At 36.4% G+C, this 22,477-nt stretch overlaps 1 protein-coding gene across 1 annotated transcript in view; it reads right to left on the bottom strand.

The window, feature by feature from the left end:
• Window positions 1–22,477, bottom strand: part of MGAT5 (alpha-1,6-mannosylglycoprotein 6-beta-N-acetylglucosaminyltransferase) — a 109,719-nt gene that overhangs the window by 20,346 nt on the left and 66,896 nt on the right. Inside the window, exons 6-11 of the mRNA XM_014870824.2 lie at window positions 21,761–21,832; window positions 20,518–20,679; window positions 19,479–19,648; window positions 18,465–18,599; window positions 12,698–12,831; window positions 8,720–8,853 (exon numbers count right to left, since the gene is read on the bottom strand). Coding sequence (XP_014726310.1) covers window positions 8,720–8,853; window positions 12,698–12,831; window positions 18,465–18,599; window positions 19,479–19,648; window positions 20,518–20,679; window positions 21,761–21,832 — 807 coding nt within the window. The remainder of the gene's footprint in view (window positions 1–8,719; window positions 8,854–12,697; window positions 12,832–18,464; window positions 18,600–19,478; window positions 19,649–20,517; window positions 20,680–21,760; window positions 21,833–22,477) is intronic.

The raw sequence follows: 22,477 nt of genomic DNA, 5'->3' as shown, positions 1-22,477 counted from the left end.
GTTCAGGGCTCTGAATGGAAAAGGAGGGAAGGCAGCAGCAGGTACCACTGACATGATCCACCTGTAGCAACAACACCAAGGCACTTGCCCCAGATTTTACTGGCCCATGACACAAGCCCTGGTGACACAAATGCACTCTACCTGAAGAAGAATCTGAGGAACAAGCCGTTAGAAAGAATGAAACCAAGATTACCTAAAATTGCACTTCTTTTCAGGATTGCAATGACAATTTTACAAGCCTTTCACAGAATATTTATTTAGCTGTTTTAAAATTACATTATCCACGCACAGCCTTAACTGGGAATATTACTTAGGCATATGCCTGACTTCTTTCCCAATTCAGAGTCTAAAACCACAGGCGAAACATTTATTATCCAAATAAATGGATAATTTATCCAACCAAAATCTCACTCCTTTATTTTCTTGTTTACTTTGAGTCAAAACCAACTGCTTTCATAATCATCTATAAAGTACCATAAAGGTACCTTATAGCATTTTATACTTTACCTAAGGCTCACTAACATTTGTCTCCTTTTGCAATTATGTAGTCCTGAATTTCCACATTCCTTGCAGACACATGTTATTTTGGATCATAAAAGTATATATTCTAGGAAGCCACCTCAGAAAAATAATCAGGATACATAATCAAATTCTAGATTTTAAAAAGAGTGAATTAGAAAATGAAAGATTGAAAAAATGGCATTTATAAATAGAAAGGCTACATGTAAATACAGCAAGAAATGTGACTTACAAACAAAATACTAACATTCCATTAACCATTTATCTGAGTTGCTCACTTGGGAGCAGATATAATTATTCTTTTATCTTAAACTCCTTGAATTTTACTTTCTCTAAGATGGATTCAAAGAGACAAGATCATGAGCTGCTGGGCAGTAAAGCAAACCTGCCATTCTCTGCAGTTTGTGTCAGACTGCACTGCTCACCCTGCTGTCCATACTGCAAACCTAGACTTAGAGGATGGAAGATAATCACATTTTAAAAAAGGCAAATTATTTCTCCTCAGAACCAAAAAGGAAATGTAACATTGAGTAACAGCTACAAAAACCTTCTCTGAAGCAATTTTTCAGCAGCTAAAATAAACATGCCATTCAGAAAAGTACTTTTTGTTGATCACTGACTGCAGAACTGCTATTACTGTTCATCAATCATTTCCACCTACTTTTAAAAGCATCATGATAAGGCCTTTCTCATCAAAGAAATCAAGCGACAACTGTTTGATAAGTCTTTCCCTAGGACAATGTTGACAAGAAGACAGCATGAAGAGGTGAAATTTTAAGTGTGGTGGGTGAAAAATTTAAATATAAAAGCTACAAAAATAGGTGGTGGAAACACAGTTCATCCAGAACTAAACTCTGCTTTTAGTTTCCTCAGTGTAGTAGCTGGTGGTAATTAACAACTCTGCTCTACCAACAGTGTGCCAGTCCAAGGTAATGACAGTATTTTGCAATTTTGGACCATTCTGGTGCCTTCACAGAGCACCAAAACTTCTGCACTGAAGGGAATTAAGCCCCACTACAGGCCAACTGCATTACAGCAGAGCTTGATTCAAAGTCCTCAACTGCTTCATGGCTTGAAAGCTCAGACTGCAAAACATATGTAAAATAGCCCATATATCCAGCCTCCCTTCCTTGCACTGGAAAATTCAGAGGGCAATGGTTTTATAAAGCTTGACAAATATAATTCAGAGAAGCAAGTACTGGGATAAATCTTTGTGTATCCTAAATGCATACTGTAAAGTTGAGAATCCTATCATCTGGGTGCTTATCTGTAGCAGTGTCAAGTCAAAAATAAGCCAAAATGCAGTGTATGACAATCGAGATTGTGACACAAACATAATCTCTGCTCGAGAACTGTCACCCTCTCAAAGACTTCTCAAGACATGCCTGAATAATGAAAATCCTGCCTACCAGGGAGCTGGGAGAGTGCACAAAGGCTGCAGAATATTAAGAGAGTCAAGTACAGACAGTGTTTTACAGGGGTATATAACTAAGAGTAGATTAAGTCTCCTCAAAATCAAATATGAAACTTTCAAACAGCCCTGAATTCACAAATGGATGTGGAGAAGATTCATGACTAGTAAGTATGAATTCTACACTGAACAAGTAATCTGAAATTTAAATAAAGAGTTACCTATGTAACCACATAAACCCATCAAAATGACAATGACAATTCTTCCTGTCCAAGGAAACCCCCTCACACCAAATTGCTAGTGTTTTCTAAAGAAGCCAATCAGCTTGTAGGAATTCTTTGAAGACCTTAAAGGAATTAAATCTCTTGGGGAGAGTTTGGGAATCACTCTTGTGACTGAACAGTCATCGTGTGAAAGAGAACAAAGAAGGGACAAAAGTATGCTCTCATTATTCACAGTAACAACACACAAACTAATTCCAAATGTTGCATAAAAACATTGTAATATTGAACACCTGGGGTTTTATAGCTTTTGAAAAAGCCCCCTCAGTAATCTAAGGGACAGAGAGACTAGAAAAGAAACCATCTGATAAATTCATCTATCACCAAAACCCAGGAAATAAAACTCTCCAGCCAATTAGTCAGGTTAAAAGTTGCCATTACTTTATTAGCAGCACTGGATGCATGGGGAATTCTCCCAAGGCATGCATGCTCAATAGCTTAAGAGACCAGGTTATATCCCTGAAACTAATCCATATTCATCACATTTTCTGAATTAGCACATATGCTAATCATTGCCATGGACTGGTTTGGATATGGTTCTGGCTCTTTTGATGAATCTTTTCTCCTCGAGAGTATCTCAAATATGTCATCAAGTCATAATATACTTCTCTTATCCTTCCTTTCTCTAACACACAATCCTTGTTCTCAAAACTAAGATATCAGCCAGTACATATGAATCATTAATACAAGTAAACAAGGAGGCATTAGCTGGCACAAGACTCATTAGTCTCAGACACAGGGAGTTAACACAAGGCCACATTAATCTTTGTACTAAGCACTGTATGGTACAAAACTAAGTGTTAACCATGAATATGGGGATCATACACTTTGTGCTAAAGCTAAAAGAATTTTCCAGCATCTCCCCCCAGTGCTGCATAGACTTCTGCTCACAGAAATAAAACACGTTTGGTAACTTAACTAAAGTGACAGAAATGTTGAAAACCAGTCCTCACTTCAAGTGTGGAAAGAAACCCCTGAGCTAACCAGTGTCACTCAAGAATGAAGACTTTGCATTAAAATAACACATGATTATGGCCCATGAAAAAAAATCAGTCCATTGTTCAGTAGCAGTCAGCCCACTCACCAAGCAAGTAAATGATAGGAACTTTTTGGAACGAAATTCATAAATAAAGAGAATATTATAGAACTATTCTGTAAAAAACATTCTCCCCCTCTTCACGCACTCTGCACTTCTGGTCCATTTTCTCAAAAAGAAGCTGAAAACATTGGACAGTGTTCTGAGAGGGGTAAGAAGGATCCAAGATACAGGACAGCTTCCAATGATATACACAGAAATCTGCAAGAAATTCTTTAACAATTCTTCAGTTTGAAAAAGACAACTTGTCAGAATATGAGGGAGGATTACAAAGTCATAGTTGGCATAAAGAACGTGGATAGTGACTGACTATTCAAAATGTCCTATACAAAGAAATCCAAATAAAGCTCATAGGGGACAAGTTAAGAAAAATGCCCAGGTTAACAATTTCTCCTGCAACAGATCATGGATTTGAGGGACTCCATGACAGAGAAAGCTGCAGAGGCAAAAAAATGTTTGCATAGGTTCATGATCAAACAAACACTTTGAAATCACCTCTTACTGACATCTCAAAAATGTGTGAACAGACAGTTTATCAACAGAGAAACAGATTCAGGAAATACATCAGATTAGAAAAGCTGGAAAGAGAGAATTTGCAAGGGAAGTATTATATAACTTTGCTATGCTCTTGCTCTTCCTGAATGTCCATTTATGGCTTCTTTTTAAGGCACCATGTATCTCTGAATAAAACATACATTGGCACATATATAAATTTTGCACTAAAAATGAATAAAACATCTCAGTGAAGGTTTAGGATTTCTGGCAGAGCTTAAAGAACCTTATCCAGTTCCCTATCCTCATCTTTTTCATCCATGAAGAGTTGGAGTTTTTTAAACACGGAGTTTTTCCCAATTTGACAATTTCATGGTCATGCAATGCACACCAACACCTAAGCAGCAATTTCCTGTTCTTTGAATGGAAATTTCCAGAACCAACAATGAGACATCCTTGTGCACTGTAACTGCTGAAGGACAAAACTGCAGGAGTACAGATGAAAACAGAAAGTGAGACCACAGGAAGAAAAGGTTGTGTTGGTTTTGTGCTGACCAAGTAACAAGAGATGATTGTGTTAATCAGTACTGTAAGACCTCTCTAATTCATTTTGAAGCTGAAGAGTTCTGCAAAGTGAGATCACTGGCAGGTAAATATCCATGAAAACAATAGGGTTTTTTTTCCTTCCTTCATAATACATTAAATTCTAATTTTCATAATAAATGTTAAAGAATAAGCCTTTAAAAGTGGATGCTTATTTACTGCACTCAATTTATTTTGATTTACTTGTTTTGGATCCATACTGCTTTCAGAAGGAAATGGTGAATTTCAGAAATGTTGCTGAGCTAAAATGTCTGGCTCATTCCAATTTATATATTCCATTGTTATATTCGTGGGATAAGGCAGGACAGTGCTGGTGCCAGGCTCTAGGGTAACCTTTGATCAACTGATAAACCCCCAGTGCTGCTGCACATTTGGAGGAACACAAAATAGAGCAATCACAAGACAAGTCTGTGAGTGCACTGACCACAGAGGAGAAAAAGTGAGAAGGACTTTGTCCCTTTACTTATTTTTCTTTTAGTTGAAAAGCTGAAATATTTCTTCAAAGTGCAACACTAAACATGAAGTACAAAAACCAACCAGAAGGAAGGGACTTTCCTCCTGCTTTGTGCAAGGGGGCATATGTTGGTGAAATTCCATTTCATTGCATGTTCCCTGGAGCTATAAAGGGAAGACATTAGTGTGAACAGCCTGGGTGATGTGCTTTCCCATTGAGAACAAGCTAAAGGTAACCATTTCCAATCCAGCTCTTCAGAAGTTGCTATGCAGGCAGTATATATTTAAGGAGAATGCCCAGCTTTTCAAGTGGCATTAGTAAGAAACTCACACATTATTTTGCCTCTAAATATACAAATATTTTCAAGACAGCTCCAAGAGACTATAATAAAATACTAAAGCAGTGATCATATGTTATGCATTGATGCCTATTTTCACATAAAGCAACCTTCTGACTTCCCTCACAGCTCACAAAAAAAAAGAAATAGCAAGTACTGCAAAATGATTCTCTACTCTTTCTTCTAGGATTAAGGGTCAAATTAGTGGAAGAGTAAAACAGTAAGTTGCAGGAAGAACAAAGAAAAGACTTAGAAACAGGAGCTAAGTCAGCATGAAAAGCTTCAAACATTCTCTTTTAATTGAAATGTTCTGTAATTAAAGCAAATTTTGATAATGGAGAGCATTATGGGTTTCACACACATTTTATTAATTCCTTTCCCCCACCCACTTTGGCAGATAGGACTCTCTTTACTCCTTAGTACTGCCAGAATTCCCAGACAAAACCCCAAACCATTAATCCCAACAAACACTTTTCCAAAACTTGGCAAATGTTGCCCTTCATATCTTACCTCCAATGATTACCTTTAGAACTGTGGCAAAATTCTTTAGACACATTACAAATTCTGAGATTTGCAATCCTCAACCCACCTAGGACTGATTTAGTTATTAGAGGGCAATAAAGCAGATGTGTCTCATACCCTCTGCACCATACACCCATCCTGACCTCAAGAGGTGCACCCAGGCTTGGCCACTGTGATATGGGATGGATGTCACTGGGCTCAGACACAGAAAAGAACCAGTATTATCCATGGCTGTATAAAGCCATGGTGGTTTATATAGCCCCAGGGAGAAGAGGTCCTGTGCACACTTCAGTCCCACTTCAGCCTGCTTGGTTTAAAATTAAACAATTGATTTGTCACTGCTAGTCCCCAAAAGCACCAAAGTCTGGGGACAGGAATGCTCCCCCCTCTCCACTGTGCTTCTCTAATGACTGATCAGCCCCAGCAGTGACACATGTACTCTGTGCAGATTACACTTCTCATTAATTGGCCATGTTCAGTAAGAAGAACAGGAGCAGGATAAATAGATTAGTCTGGTTCCATACAAGCCATGGTGGCAGATGAAAAGAGCACTGAACAGGGAAAATGAAAGAAACGTGAAATAAGCAAATTATACACACAGAAGATTAGTTCAGGCTTTCTCTTGATCACAAGAATTGGATTTTATCACTCCAGATAAGAAATCCCACACTGTAACTGATTCAAAGCCTATCTGCAGTGATTTGCACTTTATATATGAGTGCATATGGGCATGACTGCTGTTACAATCTGCAAATTACAGTTTTAATTTGCTCGATGTTACGAGCACACAGTACACATTTTAATATGGCCAGATACCAGATGAGACATCTTGGAAAAAACAAGATAGGCAATAGTGATAAAATACAGCAGTGACTTGAAAAGCAGCACTTGAAAAATGATACAAAGGTCTTGGCTGAGAGTTCCTAATGGTGGAAAGGGGACCTGTCTGAAAAGGAGACAGTATTTCCTTTTGGATTGGATGCTGGTATGGCCCACGTGCCCTTTGCAAACATTCACATTTCAAGAGGAATGTGAATAATCTTGAGAGGGTTCAGAGAAAACAGACATGTGAAAACTCTTGAGGATTAGAAAGCACAAAGCTCTCAGGGGTTCAGCATATACAGACTTTTCAGGAGATGACTATGGGCTACTTTGACCTCAACCTATATATTCCTACAGGGCAACAGAACAGAAACATCATCAGCCCAGTTGAGAAAGTTTTTAACTGCTACTAAGACTTGAAGCAACCACATGGAAATCTGTACTAGAAATAATGCCAGTCTTAAGGGAGAAGACAATTATTGGAGGACTTCACCAGAGGAAACAGTGGGCTTTTCCACTGTGTGCTATTTAAAAATCAAGACTGGATGTTCTTATCCAAAAAGCCATGTTTTTTGTCTAAATCAGTCCATGAATATCCTGTGTGTCATACAGAATCTGAGACTAATCGCAAATCTCCCCTCTGGGCATATAAAATATCCATACATATTTCTGACTCCATACAGACTGAATAAACTGAGAAATATATATATGTCAGTGAAAAACACCCTGGTGACTAAGGAGCTGTCTTGTTCCTTAAATCCAACTAGTATTCAACATGTCCTTCTGCTGATGTGCACTGCAAATCAGGCCAGGAAGTTCAGATGATTATTGCATGCTGCTGTACTTCAGAGACTGATAATGAGATCAGTCACTAGTAAAAGTACGAGTCACAAGTAAAAGCAGAAGAGCCTAAGCTTGAAAAGACTTCAAGAAAGGATTCCAGCTCTGCTCCAGCACTCTGCAGACAGGAAAGACTGCACACAGGGACACACAGAGTCCTTCTATACCATGAGCCAAACACAAAATATAAATACTTTCATGTATTTACTACATATCTTTCTCAGCACAGTAGCCAAGAAGCATCCAACTCTACCTGTTCTGCTACCACTGCAAACATTCTACTGTTTCTATCAAATTTTAGTCTTGTTTCATCTCACAGATGGACCATTTACTTGTAGCTATCATCTTTAGAGAATTTATTCTGTATAATCTTAATGGTCAGAATGAATGTTGCTTCTGTGGTTTGAAAAACTGTGCAAGACCAATATTCTCATGCCAATAAAGAGAAAAGGAATGACAATGTGAGAGCCAGGTGCTCTTGCACTGTTTGGCCCTATGCATGGCACTGAAAAATCCCTTTTTCAGTTGACAAGAGGCTTAAAGGGTTTTTTAGGCAGGAGGGAAGGCACATGGAGGATATGGGCATGCAGAGTATTTGGGCACACAGAGCTGGAGGTAACTTGGAAGAAATCCAGTTACTAGTAAGTAATCTCTATAAAAACTGTATGAGACACACATTCCCAGATATGTCAGCCTGGCAGAAGGAGTCACAGAAAAGGAAAGTGGGCAAAAAAAAAAAAAAAAAAAAGATAACACTGTGACGTAATAACACAATATACTTTAATTTAGTGAAAATATGACCAAACCTTGCTGCTGTTATTCTGCTGCTCTCATCTGCAGATGAGAGAAAATACAATAATGGTAATATTAAAGAAACAAAACTCTGATATTATTATGAGGAGATAAAATGAGACTGCACACTTTTAGAACCTTTAGTGAAACAGAATTTCCATCTCAAAATGCAGCACATTTTTCGTTGTAGACATACGAACAGAAGTAATTGAAAGACAGGTTTGCTTATGATTGATGAAAATTCACACCTTAAATTTTCCATTATGTTTACCAGCCTTCTGCATTTTCTAAAATTATTGTGACATTAAGACTATATCTTTATTCTATCAGAAAGGTGTACAGAAATAGCAAAGGATCCACATCAATCTAGACAGAAATTTCTCTAACAGAAAGACTTTAAAATGTTCAATTTAATTATTCGAATATGTTTGTTTCCAGAAGAAGAACTTAATGGGTTTAGACAGATGGGACACTTTCAAATTTTAAATTATGCTTTATTATATCGACCAACATAAATTTACTAAAGCATATGAGTATAAAAAAAACTCACCTTCCAGAAATTATCTACTTTGCCATAAACGAGAGATTGATTCTGCCTTTTGATGTCATTAATGTGCTTAATGTCACTGGAATTCAGATGCTGCTCTACTACAAATCCAAGGAAGCTGTTATCTGGAGTGTGAGCTGTAAGAAACAGAGCAGATTCAGCACCTTTGAAAATATTGGTTTATGCTACATTAGAGTGAATGTTGTCAGAAAAGAAGCTATAAGGAACATATTATGCAACTGATCATCTCCTTCTTATTAGCACTGAAAGATACATTTGCTTGCTTTATTATCCAAAATAGTTTGTATTAATTTTAAGTCCTGCTCCATGTGCCTACTGGAGTAAGCAGCTATTTTCTGTCTTGTTTCTGATGATAAAAACTCTGCAGCTGGACTGAGTCCAATGGTAATGATATTTTTTGTCTGTGTGCTAAGCTTTATTTTGTTATTAGAGATAAAAGAAACAGAAGAAATCCAGACAAATCTCAGAGATACAATACCAACAGTTTGAAAACCCCCTGGATTTATGCTTGTTAGCAAAGTTGGAAGTTGCTCAATGGCATAAATAAATTTTAGCAAATTTCTTGGGTTCACCTCCTATACTGGAATTACCAGCACCAACCACCCAACTCACTGTGTGTCAGTGATAATATATGCTAATTACTGGCCTACCAAGTCACACTATGCAAACCAGAATACAAATTGCATTGCCTCATTCACCCAGACATAGTGATCATAAAATATTTAAAGGTGGCAAGTGAAGTTGGCAAAACTGTTTTCGATCCCATCCAGGCAAATAAAGTGTGTGCAAAAGATACACAATTTACTCATAGGTTTTCATATTCTTTTTATCCCCAGTGTTTTCCTTTTACAGCAGTGACATCCAGCAGTGCTGGTCACTGTTCTCCCCCCTATAAAGACACAAATATTTAGGCTCATTAAAAGTAAGGGTGTTTAATTTCAGTGATGGACTCCAACACTCAATGCTTCAGGTAAAAATCCATCCCTACTATATAAAAACTACTCCAACACATGGGGTTTTTTTGCCTCTAAAAAGTGCCACAGCCTCACAAGTGCACATAGAAAAAGGCTGCAATAAACAGCAGGATCTCCTCTCTAGGCTTCCTGTTAAATTCTGGCACACAAGCTGACAATTAATCACATTTTGAAAAGCTTAAGAACACAAAACAAAACAAAAAGACCCTAAATCCAAAGACAACACCCCAGGCATTTTCAATACATGTAATGCTAAACCTCTAGTAGAGTTATTAAAAAAAAATTCTATTGCAATTATGAGGTTTTGCATTTTTTTCCTAAAAATAAGCCAAGTGGATAATACAGGAGAACAGAGAAACCATACACTCCCTCTGCCATTACATTTAGTCTTTCAAATGACAATTACTCTTTTTCACATAAAAATGCCTCAGCAACAGCCAGGCACCCACTTAGACCCAAGGACTTTTTAGAATTTTACATAGCAAACAGCACATTTCTGAGAATATGTCTGAGAAGGGGCATTTTTCCATCCTTTCATATTTTTGGATGAGAGACTGCATTGAAAGTAGAGTCAAGGCAGCACACACTCAAAAGAAAAATAAACCTTTGTTAAAGTTAGCACTTAGAACTGGTGGAATTCAGTGTCTCAAATATCATGGACAGGAAGCAGCACTCAGATGGATTTTTAAGCAAGACCACGCACTTTTAGAAGTACCAGTGCTGTTACTTAGCATGAAGGTATTTGAACTAAAAACATGGAAAACATAAAAGGGGGGAAAAGCTCTCATGCTTCTGGAAAACTCAGAGAACAGTCAAGCACTTGGTAATATGCCACAGGTTTGAATATGGCTTGCTTGTTGCTCAGGATAATTTTCTGCCCTTATAATCAGAGTTCTCAAAACATAATAGAGTCTGGGGATCTTGGGAAGCTGTCCAGGGTTCCAATCTGCCATAAAATCTTTACTGGTGCATAATATGCACTTTTAATCACAACCCCATAAAGATGGTGCTATCTCTGCATCAGAGAACAAAACAAATATCAACTTTAAATATCACAAAACATGTTGACTCATCTGCACCTAGTATCAAAAAAAACAACAACCAAAAAACAAAACAAAAAACCAAACCAAAACAAAAAAAACAACGGAAAATCCTTGAATAATCCACAGCACTGGAATCACTCATGCTTCAGAATTAGTTTGCCTGCAATCTCTTTACCACTTTTCCTGCAGAGGAAGAACTGCAGTCATTTCCAGCAGTAAAAATTGGAAATTGTCATTTATTAAAATTCCAATATAGTCTTACTCTTTGGAAAATTCATTATGAAGCAATTTTCTCTGCACAAGAGACTGTACCAGTGGCAGTCTGTACTGCCACAACAGAAACCTCCAGGAGAAGATTTACTTTCTTCTGCATGTCATGGAGTGGGACTGAGTAGTGCACACACACAGCTGTACCAGCAGTGCTCATCCAGCTGTTTTCATTGAGTGCATCATCCCCCTTGGTGCTATCCTGAACAGGACCTCACATCTCAATTTCCCAACAGCTGGACAACTTAAACAAAGCACGATTGAGTCCCTTTTCCATTTAGGACATGAACCAATTAATATTAGCAAATGTGGATACAGAACAAGCTCTGCTTACTAATATCCAGACACAAACTCTGCAGCCACTTCCAAGTCACATTTCAGCACCACATGTTTTGTTACTTGCTTCCCAACAACTGTGAATGCAGCCTTTTATCTCTTGAACAACCTTCACTTATATTTCTCTGGAAAAACTTGCACAGCAAATGTTGACAGACAAAATATGCCTCTCTCAAGAATTTTACAGGGCAACTGAAATCAAAAGCGTGTCAACCCGAGAGCAGCGTGTATAATTCTGCTGTGAAAAGCAGGAAAGTTTGAAAGATTGATGATGAAAGCTGATGAGAGAGAACAGAGCCCTGGTCTTAATGTCAGACAGGAAACAGCATCAAATTCTGGAGGTGTGCTGGTCACCATGAAATGTTTCCTTACATTTTTGGGCTGAGCAGCCTCTGCACACAGCACAAGGAACTGCCCTGAGCCTCCCTTGCCCTCCAGCCTGCAGCAGTGACCTTTCAGAGATAACACACTTCAATTACTGCTGCAGCAGCCAAGAGAGAGATCCCTTGATTCTGGAACCTACTGCCATAGAGTCAAAGACTAGGTGTAGACCAGGTCACACAAATCATTTAATCTGACCCAATTTATAGGGAATTTATACCTTTTTTTTTTTTGCATCTCTTCTGTTTCTTTTTTAGGTTTGGCTGGGGTCACTTCAAAAGATATTTATCAATGCTTGAAAGATATACAGCAGTGCTGAAATCTACTACTGATTTTACAATAGCTTTGTACACTACTGGCAAACAAATGTTGATCATTTCATCTGAGGAGAAATAATCACAATATGAAAACAAACTAGGTAAAAATTTTTATAAATTCATAAAAAAGTAGAGACAAAAAATTTTTGCTGAGTGGTCATTTTAAAACTCTGAACACAAAGAAACAGTGAAGGGATGCTGCTGAGTTGTTGAGGAACAAAAGCAGGAATATAAAACTATAGCTAACATAGTTCCAAACTTCAGCTCAACACAATGAAATGCAGTTTATAAAAATATAACCTAGCAAGCTCCTAGGTCTACTGCTTCATACTAATATTAGAGAAAGCAAAAGTAACAAACTCCCTGACACTTAAGGGAAAAGCCAAGCACCACTTTGCACAGGTACCCAGAGCATAAAGTTCCCCACCACTATTTATATTAGCTCAGCATTTTAATTTTCTCATTGCTGGGTGGAAGCACAACAGAGCTTTTGTACAATGTACAGACACTGACACAATTCTTCCCATTTTGCAGTTGCATTTTATTAAACTGTGAATTTGTCTTTCATAATGAAAAAAATCTTCTCAATGACAGCATTCATTTTAAAAGCTCTAAATTATTGATAAGCACAGAGGTACTTACGGAACATTGTATAAAACTGCTGTGGATTGAGGTTCCACTTTCCCCAGGGTGTCTTGTGGCCTTTAGACTGGGCATAATGGGCATGGTTAAACTCTGGCTCAGTGCCAAAGGAATCCAAAACTCGTAGCATACACCTAAAAGAGAAAACCAAATTTACTGTAGGTACATTTACATATGCATATATAAGAATGTGTGTGTATATACATAGTTATGATAATTAAAATGTGTTTTGTCTTTGTAGCTGTGGTGAACATATAAACTGAAGGTACATTTCAATTTCAAACATTTCTGTTCATATCACATTTACAAAGATGTTATGAATAGCAAATTCAAAGATGTATCAGATATTCAAATAACAGAATTAATGTCCTTACAGAATTAAGTTTAAAATCCAAATAGAGCTTATGGGAATGCCACAGTGGTCACTGCATTTCCTAGGATTCTGGAATAGGATTTAGGCAGAAGAGAGGATTTTTCCATGTGTTTTCTACAGTTCTCAACCATTATCACAAAGCAAATGCAGCAGCCAGGGGTCATATGCCAAGATCAGAGCAGAAGAGGACATTGTCTTTAGACAATTGTATTTGGTCTCCAGGTTCTGACTTTCTAGTGGAAAAGCACTGAAGATGGTTTAATATGCTGAGTTCTTGCAGTCAGCTCATTTATTTGTTTATGAAACATTTTGTCACAGACTTGTACAGAAACAATATAAAAGTCAATTACTTGCATCGACCAGCACACAACAGAGAGAAATCCTGGCACTGGACTACAAAGGGCCTGGGATGAGAGAGTCATACTGACCCTTTATTTAAAATCCTATTAATTTCTTGAAAAAAAAAAGGGCCCATAGTGCATGACAGGCAGAAAAGGTGTCAGTATGAATACAACAGTACGTGTTCTAGGATAGAGATTCTAGAAGTTCTGTTTCCAAAATGCAGTCTGCCAAACCTTTGATGTGACTTGGACATGCTGCCCATTGCCACTGAAGTGCATTACAGGGCTCCAGAGCTGCTGACCCTACCATTCTTCAGCCCCCTCCAAACAAAACTGCAGAAAATACTACACAGGAATTAAACATCATGTGCTATTGTGTTGCAAACACACGAACTCTTATCACTGCTCATTGTGTCACTTGTGCTAAGGAAGGGACACAAACTCATGGTGGCAGAGAAGGGAGGTAGCTGCAAGTTACCATTAAAAATGGCTATTTTTCACAGTTTTCAACATTTCCCATGCTCCAAGCCCACATGTACATTCTGTTCAGTAAAAAACCTGATTTGGTTTTCAAATGTGAAAGAATTTAGCCCTCACAAGGTGAAAGAACTTTCAACCAACCATTTGTCAGCTTTAAAAATAAAAGATTTTAGTCCTCAAAATAAGTTTCCATATTACTTATATGTTGCTCCTTTCTCTAAAGTATTCATAATTTGGGAAGTAGAAAAAAAAAATTCCAGCAACTTTCATGTTCTATGAAATGCTACCTTCGTATTTCAAAATACAAATTGAGCAAAATTATGTGTTTTTTTTAAACCTTCACAGAGATATTTCAAACAAAAAGAAAGTCAAAATATACAACACATTATGATTCACCAAGCAACAAAGATGACAGATCAGTTTCTGTGCAGTGTTTTATGTCAACTGTTCTCAATGAAAATATTTTACAACTGTGGCAATTATCTCTGCATCACACAAAATACTTCAGCAGGAGCAAAACAAGTTCTGCACTGATGAATCATTCAGTAATAAAAGCCCTCTTATTTCTTGGCAGGTCTTAAAACAAAATTCCTCTCAAACATACAGCTTTTGGCCAGGTACTTGAGTACAGGAGAATGAAAAACAGGAGAAAGCTACTGAAAAACTGCAACATTACTGGAGTTTGTCAAGAGATGTATGTAAGGAGCTCTACATTGCTTTGTTGCTTCTCTTTTTCCTGTATTCAGATGTAAGAGAAGTAGCACTAATGGTTCATAGGGATACAAGGAATCATGTCCAATACACACAGGATCTCTGAATCAGGACAGGCAATGTGAAATCTAAACCAGAAAGCAAGAAAAAAAAATATTTATATGATTCAGCATCAACTAAGTCAGAAAAATAGATGATAGCTAAAAGTGCAAGTCTGTGGGTATGAGAGATCAAAGCTTCAAGTGGTGAAACTAATCCCTGAAATGCAGCAGAAAATAGCTGGTAAAGATTTAAAATTTAGAAATGAATGTAATTAATACCAGTTATGCTGAACTGATATTTTAATATATGTAAGAATGCCTTGATTGTCAACCCTAGTACCATATCCTCTATTATCCTCTATTTGTTTCACTTAACAATTTAGATGCTTTTTTTATTTTTGCATACAATGCATTAACATTTCTAAACTGAAATAATTGATTTTGAAAATGACAAAACAGTATTTTTTTTAATAACTCAGGGATATATTTTAAATTAAAATCCTAATTTGATATACCCTTTAATTTCAGTTTTCCCACTCTTCCTTCCTAAAATGTCACCTAGCTTTAGCAGTGAAGCAGCAGAGAATTGCAGCATGCCCTGAAATTGGTGTCAGACTAAGTCTATTCTCTGTCTCATTAAAAAATGGACTGGTAGGTAGTAAATTGCTTTAGAAACATCCATATTAGTCTTTTTTTGTCTTGCACATTAAAAGTGACAATTTCAGGGCTTACAAAAAAAAAAAAAAAAATCAGACAAAAGTAACCCAGGATTATTTAAAGGAAGCTTTTTTTTTCCCCCCTTAAGTACTGGGCAGAAGCACAATCTTATGAGTTGACCTAGTGGAAGTATTTATACACATTTTTTTGTATCCTTCTCCCACTTCATCAAGCCACTCAGTATTTGCATTTAAAATCTTAGGACAGAAAATAACTCTCCTAAAAAAGATGTATTCTAGAGAACACATACAAGGCAGGAATGTTGCTCATTTCTCAGGATAGCTGTCACGTTAATTTATTTCAAGAAAAAAAAAAGCCAGTTGGATTGTTGGCATATGGGAATGAGTCACTGCTAGAGAGACTGTGGAAAAATGAAAAAATACCAGATTTTTATGTGCTGCATGAAGGATGAGGGTGCTAAGAAAGACTGCACTTCTCAAACTATATTAAGCCATTAATTTGTATGTTGCAAATTGCACACAAACTGCATTCAAATATCCACACCTCAGAACTGAAAAATCCAGCATTGTTCTGCTTGCAAATAAGGTGCACTCCAAAATGAGATGTGTTTTGTTGTGTTCCTGCTTTTTGCAGCACCAATTATCCCACAGATAAAGCACATAGCAGCAAAAGGCACTGGTGCTCTCAGCTGTACAGAAGAACCTTTCAGAAATGCTCACTCCCAAAGCAGCAGGGTCATTTCTTTCGAGCTTGCAGTTCCAGAAACCTGATTTGCAACTACCAAAAATTTCCTCAGGGCTCAAGTTCACCCAGAAAGATTATATAAAGCACTCTCACCAAGTGACTGTTCTGAAAGCAGAGGCTTATTCTGCCACTCTATTCTGATCTGAAGTGAATAAAAATATTTTAATTCATTTTCATCTGAGTCTGATCTGTATAAACCAGACTAAGCTGACCTGCATACATCTACTGAAAAACACTTTCAAGACAAACAATTATTCCTACTGACATTAAACACAACTGAGAAAAAAGCAAAGTTTGTAAAGAACAAGGGCTAAAAAGCAGTTTTATTTGTGACAATGTTTATTTTATTGGAATTAAATGGAAATGGATGCCTATGCTGTTATAACACACTTAGTGCTTTTAACTTCAAAACATTTTAATGACAAAATTTATAAGATAACTCATGATGCTGGGAGAAAAACAATTATTGGAAGAGGATCCTTAATAGGAGACAGCATGCATGAAGCTATGAATTAACTCTCCTGCTTTAATCAATTCTGTAGCCCCTGCTAGACTCTGGATCCTCTTTTGTACACTGCACTTGAGAAAAAGCATCACATAATTACAGACATTCACAACAAATGCAACAAGTTTCATGAAAGGTATACAGAAGATGAACTGTAAGTAATGATTCAAACCCTTAAATGTATATATCTTAAAAATGCAAATTGAAGGAAAGGCAGTATAGAAGACATACTAGGGGTTGGCAGAGAAGAGAAAGAAGTAATTTATTCTCCAGAACCTTACTAGAATAAGCAGTAACAGGCAGTTAGCAAGAAACTACTGGGCCAAGAAAAACACTTAAAAAAAGCTTAACCCTATAAAGCAACGTGTTGGTGCATCTTTCTCAGTCTTCAGTAAAAGATGAGGCAAAAATCTCCCATGAAGGACAAATGCACCCTTATCAGTGTCAGTCAGGCTATAGACTGGATGAGACTCCCTTCCAGTCCATGAAATGCAGTGCTGTAGAAGACAGATATTAAGATACCTTTTTCTCCTCCAAAAGCCTAAAAAAATTGTACAGTACCCAAGGTACTTGGAGTTAAATGTAATTCTGCTCTCCTAAGCCATTACCACAAAACAGTAATCAATGAAAAACAGATTGATCATTCATGATGTAATGATTCCGTGAAGAAAGAAAAATTGATAATCTATAATAAAAATCTATAATCTCAATATATATTTCCATAGCTTTGTTCCAGGATATACCAGACAGGTAATTGCAAGCAGCCAGGAAGAAACATTTAACATTTATAAGAAGGGTTTCATATCCTGACCAGAGTGCTGCATGTGATCTCCTAGTGACAATTACATCTGGCATACAGACAAGCAACTGTTGCTCGGTGGAAAATGGGATTATCTTTATTAACAGGCTCCTAAAAACTAGAATATCCATTTACTCCCCTGCTTCAAAAAAGAGATTAAGAGTAATCTAATCTGCAATGGTGATCATAGTACTCTAATTTAAAATTACACAGGAAAGATTCAATGCTCTAGAAAATCCTGAGGCTGAAAGAAAACAGTTCTTCTGCTGTGAACACCTTCCAATACCTTCCTTCTAGCAGGATTTACTGGACTTTTTGGATGATGAAACACAGCTAATTTGAGCAGGTATAGAAAAATCAAGTCAGTAATTTAGATTTGGGTTTATGTCATGTTGATATGTATTTGTACAATGCATGGGAGGCTTAATGATCTAAAGAGACTGACAAAAAGAAAAGAGGTTCTAAAACTGCAGACACTAAGAAAAGTCATTTCTTGTGACCCTCGTCTTCCATTTCTAATGGAAGGATGTTTATAGATTATAAAAGCAGCAATAACTACAGTTTATTCTTCAGACCTGCCCCTGAAGACAACTCTCTGTCCAGTATCTTAAGGAATGGAACAGAAAATTGCACTGCAGTTGCTGGGCAATACAATTAGAATAGATAAATCTCCACAATCATTGGTCCAGTGTGGTGACAAACACCAACAAGCAAAACATGCCTCTGGTATTCCAACTAAACAATAAAAGTAATCTCTTAGCTCATCTACTCATTTAAAAAATAGGGAAGGGGAAGTGCAGGTAAAGAAAGGAGGGAAATAGGGGCAGAGATGATGATTCACCAAGAGGATAATTAAGATTTTTAAAATTATAAATGCTTGAATCCAAGAATTTCAAGTTTGCTGGGGGGGATAATGATGGCATGCAAAGTACATGTAATAGCCCCTTTAATCCTAAGAGCTAAGGACAACATAAAAGTACATTTTCATTTTTAAATAAATTCATGTGAATGGACTTATTTCAGTATTTTGACATGTGTTATTCAAAAAAGCTCTTTAACAAAGCAGTTTAGAGGGCAAGTGAGTGTTATACTTACTGGTAATGAACCCATGATGGACCAAGGGTTTTCTTAAACTGAGTCAGTCCCACAATATCAATGTAAATGAGTTCTACAATTTTATCCCCCTGGGTTGGGCAGCCAGATCTGTTGCCTACAACCTTCTTCATAATCCTAAACAAAAAAAGAAGCAATATGAAAAAGTATTACTTTCCAAATACCTTGAATTGATGCTGTAATTCTATTTATTCCAATAATTCCAGTTTCCAAAAAAGTTTTAAGCTTTTACTGTTTTGAAATCATGAACCATATAAGAACACTGAAATGCTAGAGATGCTCAACACTTATTAAATGTAAAGCACTAATTTTCACTAAAAATTTCATTTAGTTTAAGTAAAAGAATAATATGTTTGAAATACTTAAAAATAGTGTGCTTTGAAATTATTCAAAATAATTCTGACTTCTATTGACAGCTTTATAGTATAAGAGCTCCCTTTAAAACAGTGCTGTCATGTAATTTAAAAAAGAAAGATGCAGAAAAAGCACATGTGCTCAAGCTTCAAACAGATGTTTTATGTCTGGTGCTGAACTAGCTGGCAAAGCAGGACAATGAAGAATAAAGAGCAATTTAACTTAACACAAACAATTAACTACATTAAAAGTAACATGTTTAAAGAACTTAAACCTTTATCTTAAAATGAGATACTGAGTGAAGAACAGCAGAAACTGAAGCAGAGGACACAGAGTTAGGCTAATCTGTAACATTTCCCACTGCAGCTGGTTAAAGCACCTGGAATGTTAAAGACTAAGCTGCTTAGTTGGAATTTTACAACATTCATTTATGAAGTCCCAGGAGCCTGAAGCTACAATGAAAACACATTATCCTTTCCATGGCACATATACTTAGCTCAGGAAAATAATCTTATCCTCTGTTTAGTGAATTATCACTTTCATTTTATGCTTCAAGAAATTATAGACTGTTAATAGAAGCTTCAAGAGTTTACAATTCTTTTCTTCTAATTCCAGTTTCAAAAGTGAAAGTAATCTCCTTACTCCTTGAGCTCTGCCAGTGAAGCTGAAATCCTGATGTCATGGCCCAGTAAGTAGAGAGATGTAATTAAATCACTCCACTGCACTAGTTCACCAAGTGGGCCACCGCTAAACGCATTTTCTGCAATCTTGAATCCAGATTCTTTTGTCAAAAGCCCCAAATGAACAAGGATCTGGAAAGGAAAGTCATATGCTTGACATCTGCTATTAAACATACAAGTATTATACATTACAGTTTTTCTATTAAATTCCAACTACTGACAAAAAAACCCCAAAAACCAAAAAACAAACCAACAAAAAAAAACCCCAACCAAAAAAACATCAATGAAAAGAAGCCAATACTTCCCCCCAAATAATTTAATTTTGTAATGAATGCAAGGACTGAGAATCTCTAGCAAGGAGCTGAGCCAGCCAGGTTTAAGAGAGGGTAGAAATATGAACACACATGGGGCTGCTGCCACTAGGACTGGCTCCAGGAATAACAAGGCAGGAAAAGAACCTGTTGTCATGTTTGCAACTTTTGGCTTTGTCTTAACTAGTTGAGGTAATAAAAAAAAAACTAAAAAAAAAATTAAATCAAATGAATGACACCTTTTCACTTCAGGTATCTCATGCCTTTAAAACTGAACTCATTACAGGAGTTTAAACTGAGCCAATCCAAAGTTTTGATCAACTTTAATTCGACTCAAATCCACACCCAAGATACACCATTTAGTCTCAATTTTGGACAATGAAGATGGACAACTGTTATTTACCATGATTGCATAAAACACTCCAGTGTCATCAGCCTGCAGTAAATTCACATTTTCTCCCTTTAAACACTGTCTCTATTTAGTCTACATAGTCTGTATTTTATCCAAAATTACAGAGGTCAGAAAACTTACTCCAAGATTGACTCAGGCAAAACACATAAAACTATGTGTAAAGCAAACACCCATTGCAACACAATTTCAAACAGCAGAATAGTTCTTAAAAAGAGTATCAACACCTGGAAGAAGCCCATATAACAGCAAGTGACAGGAATATAAGTGTTCTTATTTACCTTTTTTCGTTTTCTTTTCTCCAAATTTTGTTTTTCTGCAAGAGATTTAATGGCTTCAATCCAGGTATCAGCCATTCTTCTGATGCGCAACATCATCCACCTGAATTCCTCATGCCTTGACATCATTTTGTAGAGATTATCAAAGTTGATACGAATTTCAGCCTTCAAGCAAAGCATTAAGAAACACCCCAAACATCAGTTATTCTTCAGAATACTTTCCAGAAGTTAAAAAAAATTGCTCAAATGTGAGCTCTGTGCTTTATATTTCTCTTAAAAACAAAAAAAATAGAAATATATACACTCTTAGCAGATTAAGATTTTAGTTCAAATATTAAAGATATACTTAAACAGACACTTCTAAGCTACATAAATTACTGTTATTTTTATTAGTAGTACTTGGTAGCCCAGAATATGTTTGCAGTGTTTCACAATGCATTTATTTCTGCAATATAAGATCTGGTTTTGTTCATGTGCTTTAAAATGAGGTAAAGGTATGTCTAAATCATAATACAGAACAGTAGGCTCAAGATTTATATCATATATAAATCATCCATCTTCCAAACACATGGAAGTCTCCAATTACACCAGAAAGGAAGAAACATTACTAGGGTATGAATTTTAAAGGAAATACTCTTTCAAAGCTAGACTGTTCTAAGATCAATTGGTTTTACAAAATGAGACAGCCTATATCTATATTATGTAAGTAGTGTTCATATGCAGCCCAGCAATTACATTATCTTGAAATACCTAATTGCTGCATAATTAGGCTGTAATAATTTAGAAACAACCCTGTGTGCTGTATAGTATTTAATGGGAAAAAATTAGGAATAATCAAAATGTTACTACAAACCTGAAATGGATATAAGCCTTTTCCATTAAGGCAGTTTTGTAAAAAAGGCAGAGATTTTTGGGGCAATAAAAATGAACATTTTCATATATACTTAACAGTGGTGAGCAATCTGTGGATTTGTAATTTTTCTCAGTATCTGTGTACAGTATTTCATAAATTTAAACACAAAAATGTTTGTAATGAAAATCTACCAGTAAGAGCACAATACAATGCCTACATGAGCTACACGTGTCAAGGAGGATTCCTTTCAGCTTTGAAGAACTGGGGAGTAAAAGTTGTAAATTCTAATCTTTTTAGCATTTATGTGACACAGAACTCCAGGATATTTTGCATGAATCACAATTACTGCATTATTGCTCATGTTTGTCCCATTAAGGACATGGTTGCTCTTACCACTGTTTTCTGATCAGTTTCTTCATTAGGATTTTTTGCTCTCCAAGGTAAACGAGGACACCAATTTTCAACCTGTAAAACAATCACATTAAAATAAATAATGTTACTTTATTTTCAGCTGCTTGACCAAAGATTCCACTCACTGCCTTTATATTACACCTTTATGTTAACCTGTGATAGCTTAAATAAAGCAACAGCTGATAATAAGGTGATCATTTCAAGATAAAACTGCTTTTTTTGGAGGAAAAGCTTAAGATTACTTTTTGCAATTCAATGCTCTTTTAACCCAGCAAATTTGCAACAAAAAGTCACATTTAGATATTCATTCATGGTAATGAAAACAGAAGATCAAGGCAGCTGTTAAATGCTCAAAATACAATTTCTGTGAGCCGTTCTAAAATGTTTTCAGTAAGTTTTTTATGCTTACAGACCTTACAAAAATACATATTTTGGAACATTTCCATCTCCCTAGAATATCTCAATAAAAAGACAAAGTCTGCTAAATCAAAGGATCAAAGTTCTATCTTGTAGCAACGAAGACCATAAAAGTAAGAATCATCATAGAATCAAAGCCACCATGTTTGAAGGCTATAAATAAGGTAATTATAACTAACAATATTCACAAGCATCAACAGCTGTGATTCTTGGAGAAACATGATCAAGGCAAATGCAATACTTCTACTAGAAAAAGTACAACAGGGAGTAGTCAGTGAAGAA

The sequence above is a fragment of the Sturnus vulgaris genome, chromosome 7, assembly GCF_052056855.1.
Source record: "Sturnus vulgaris isolate bStuVul1 chromosome 7, bStuVul1.hap1, whole genome shotgun sequence".
In the NCBI taxonomy this organism is placed as follows: domain Eukaryota; kingdom Metazoa; phylum Chordata; class Aves; order Passeriformes; family Sturnidae; genus Sturnus; species Sturnus vulgaris.
The sequence above is the reverse complement of the archived record's forward strand: the minus strand, read 5'-3'. Positions and strand labels throughout refer to the sequence as shown.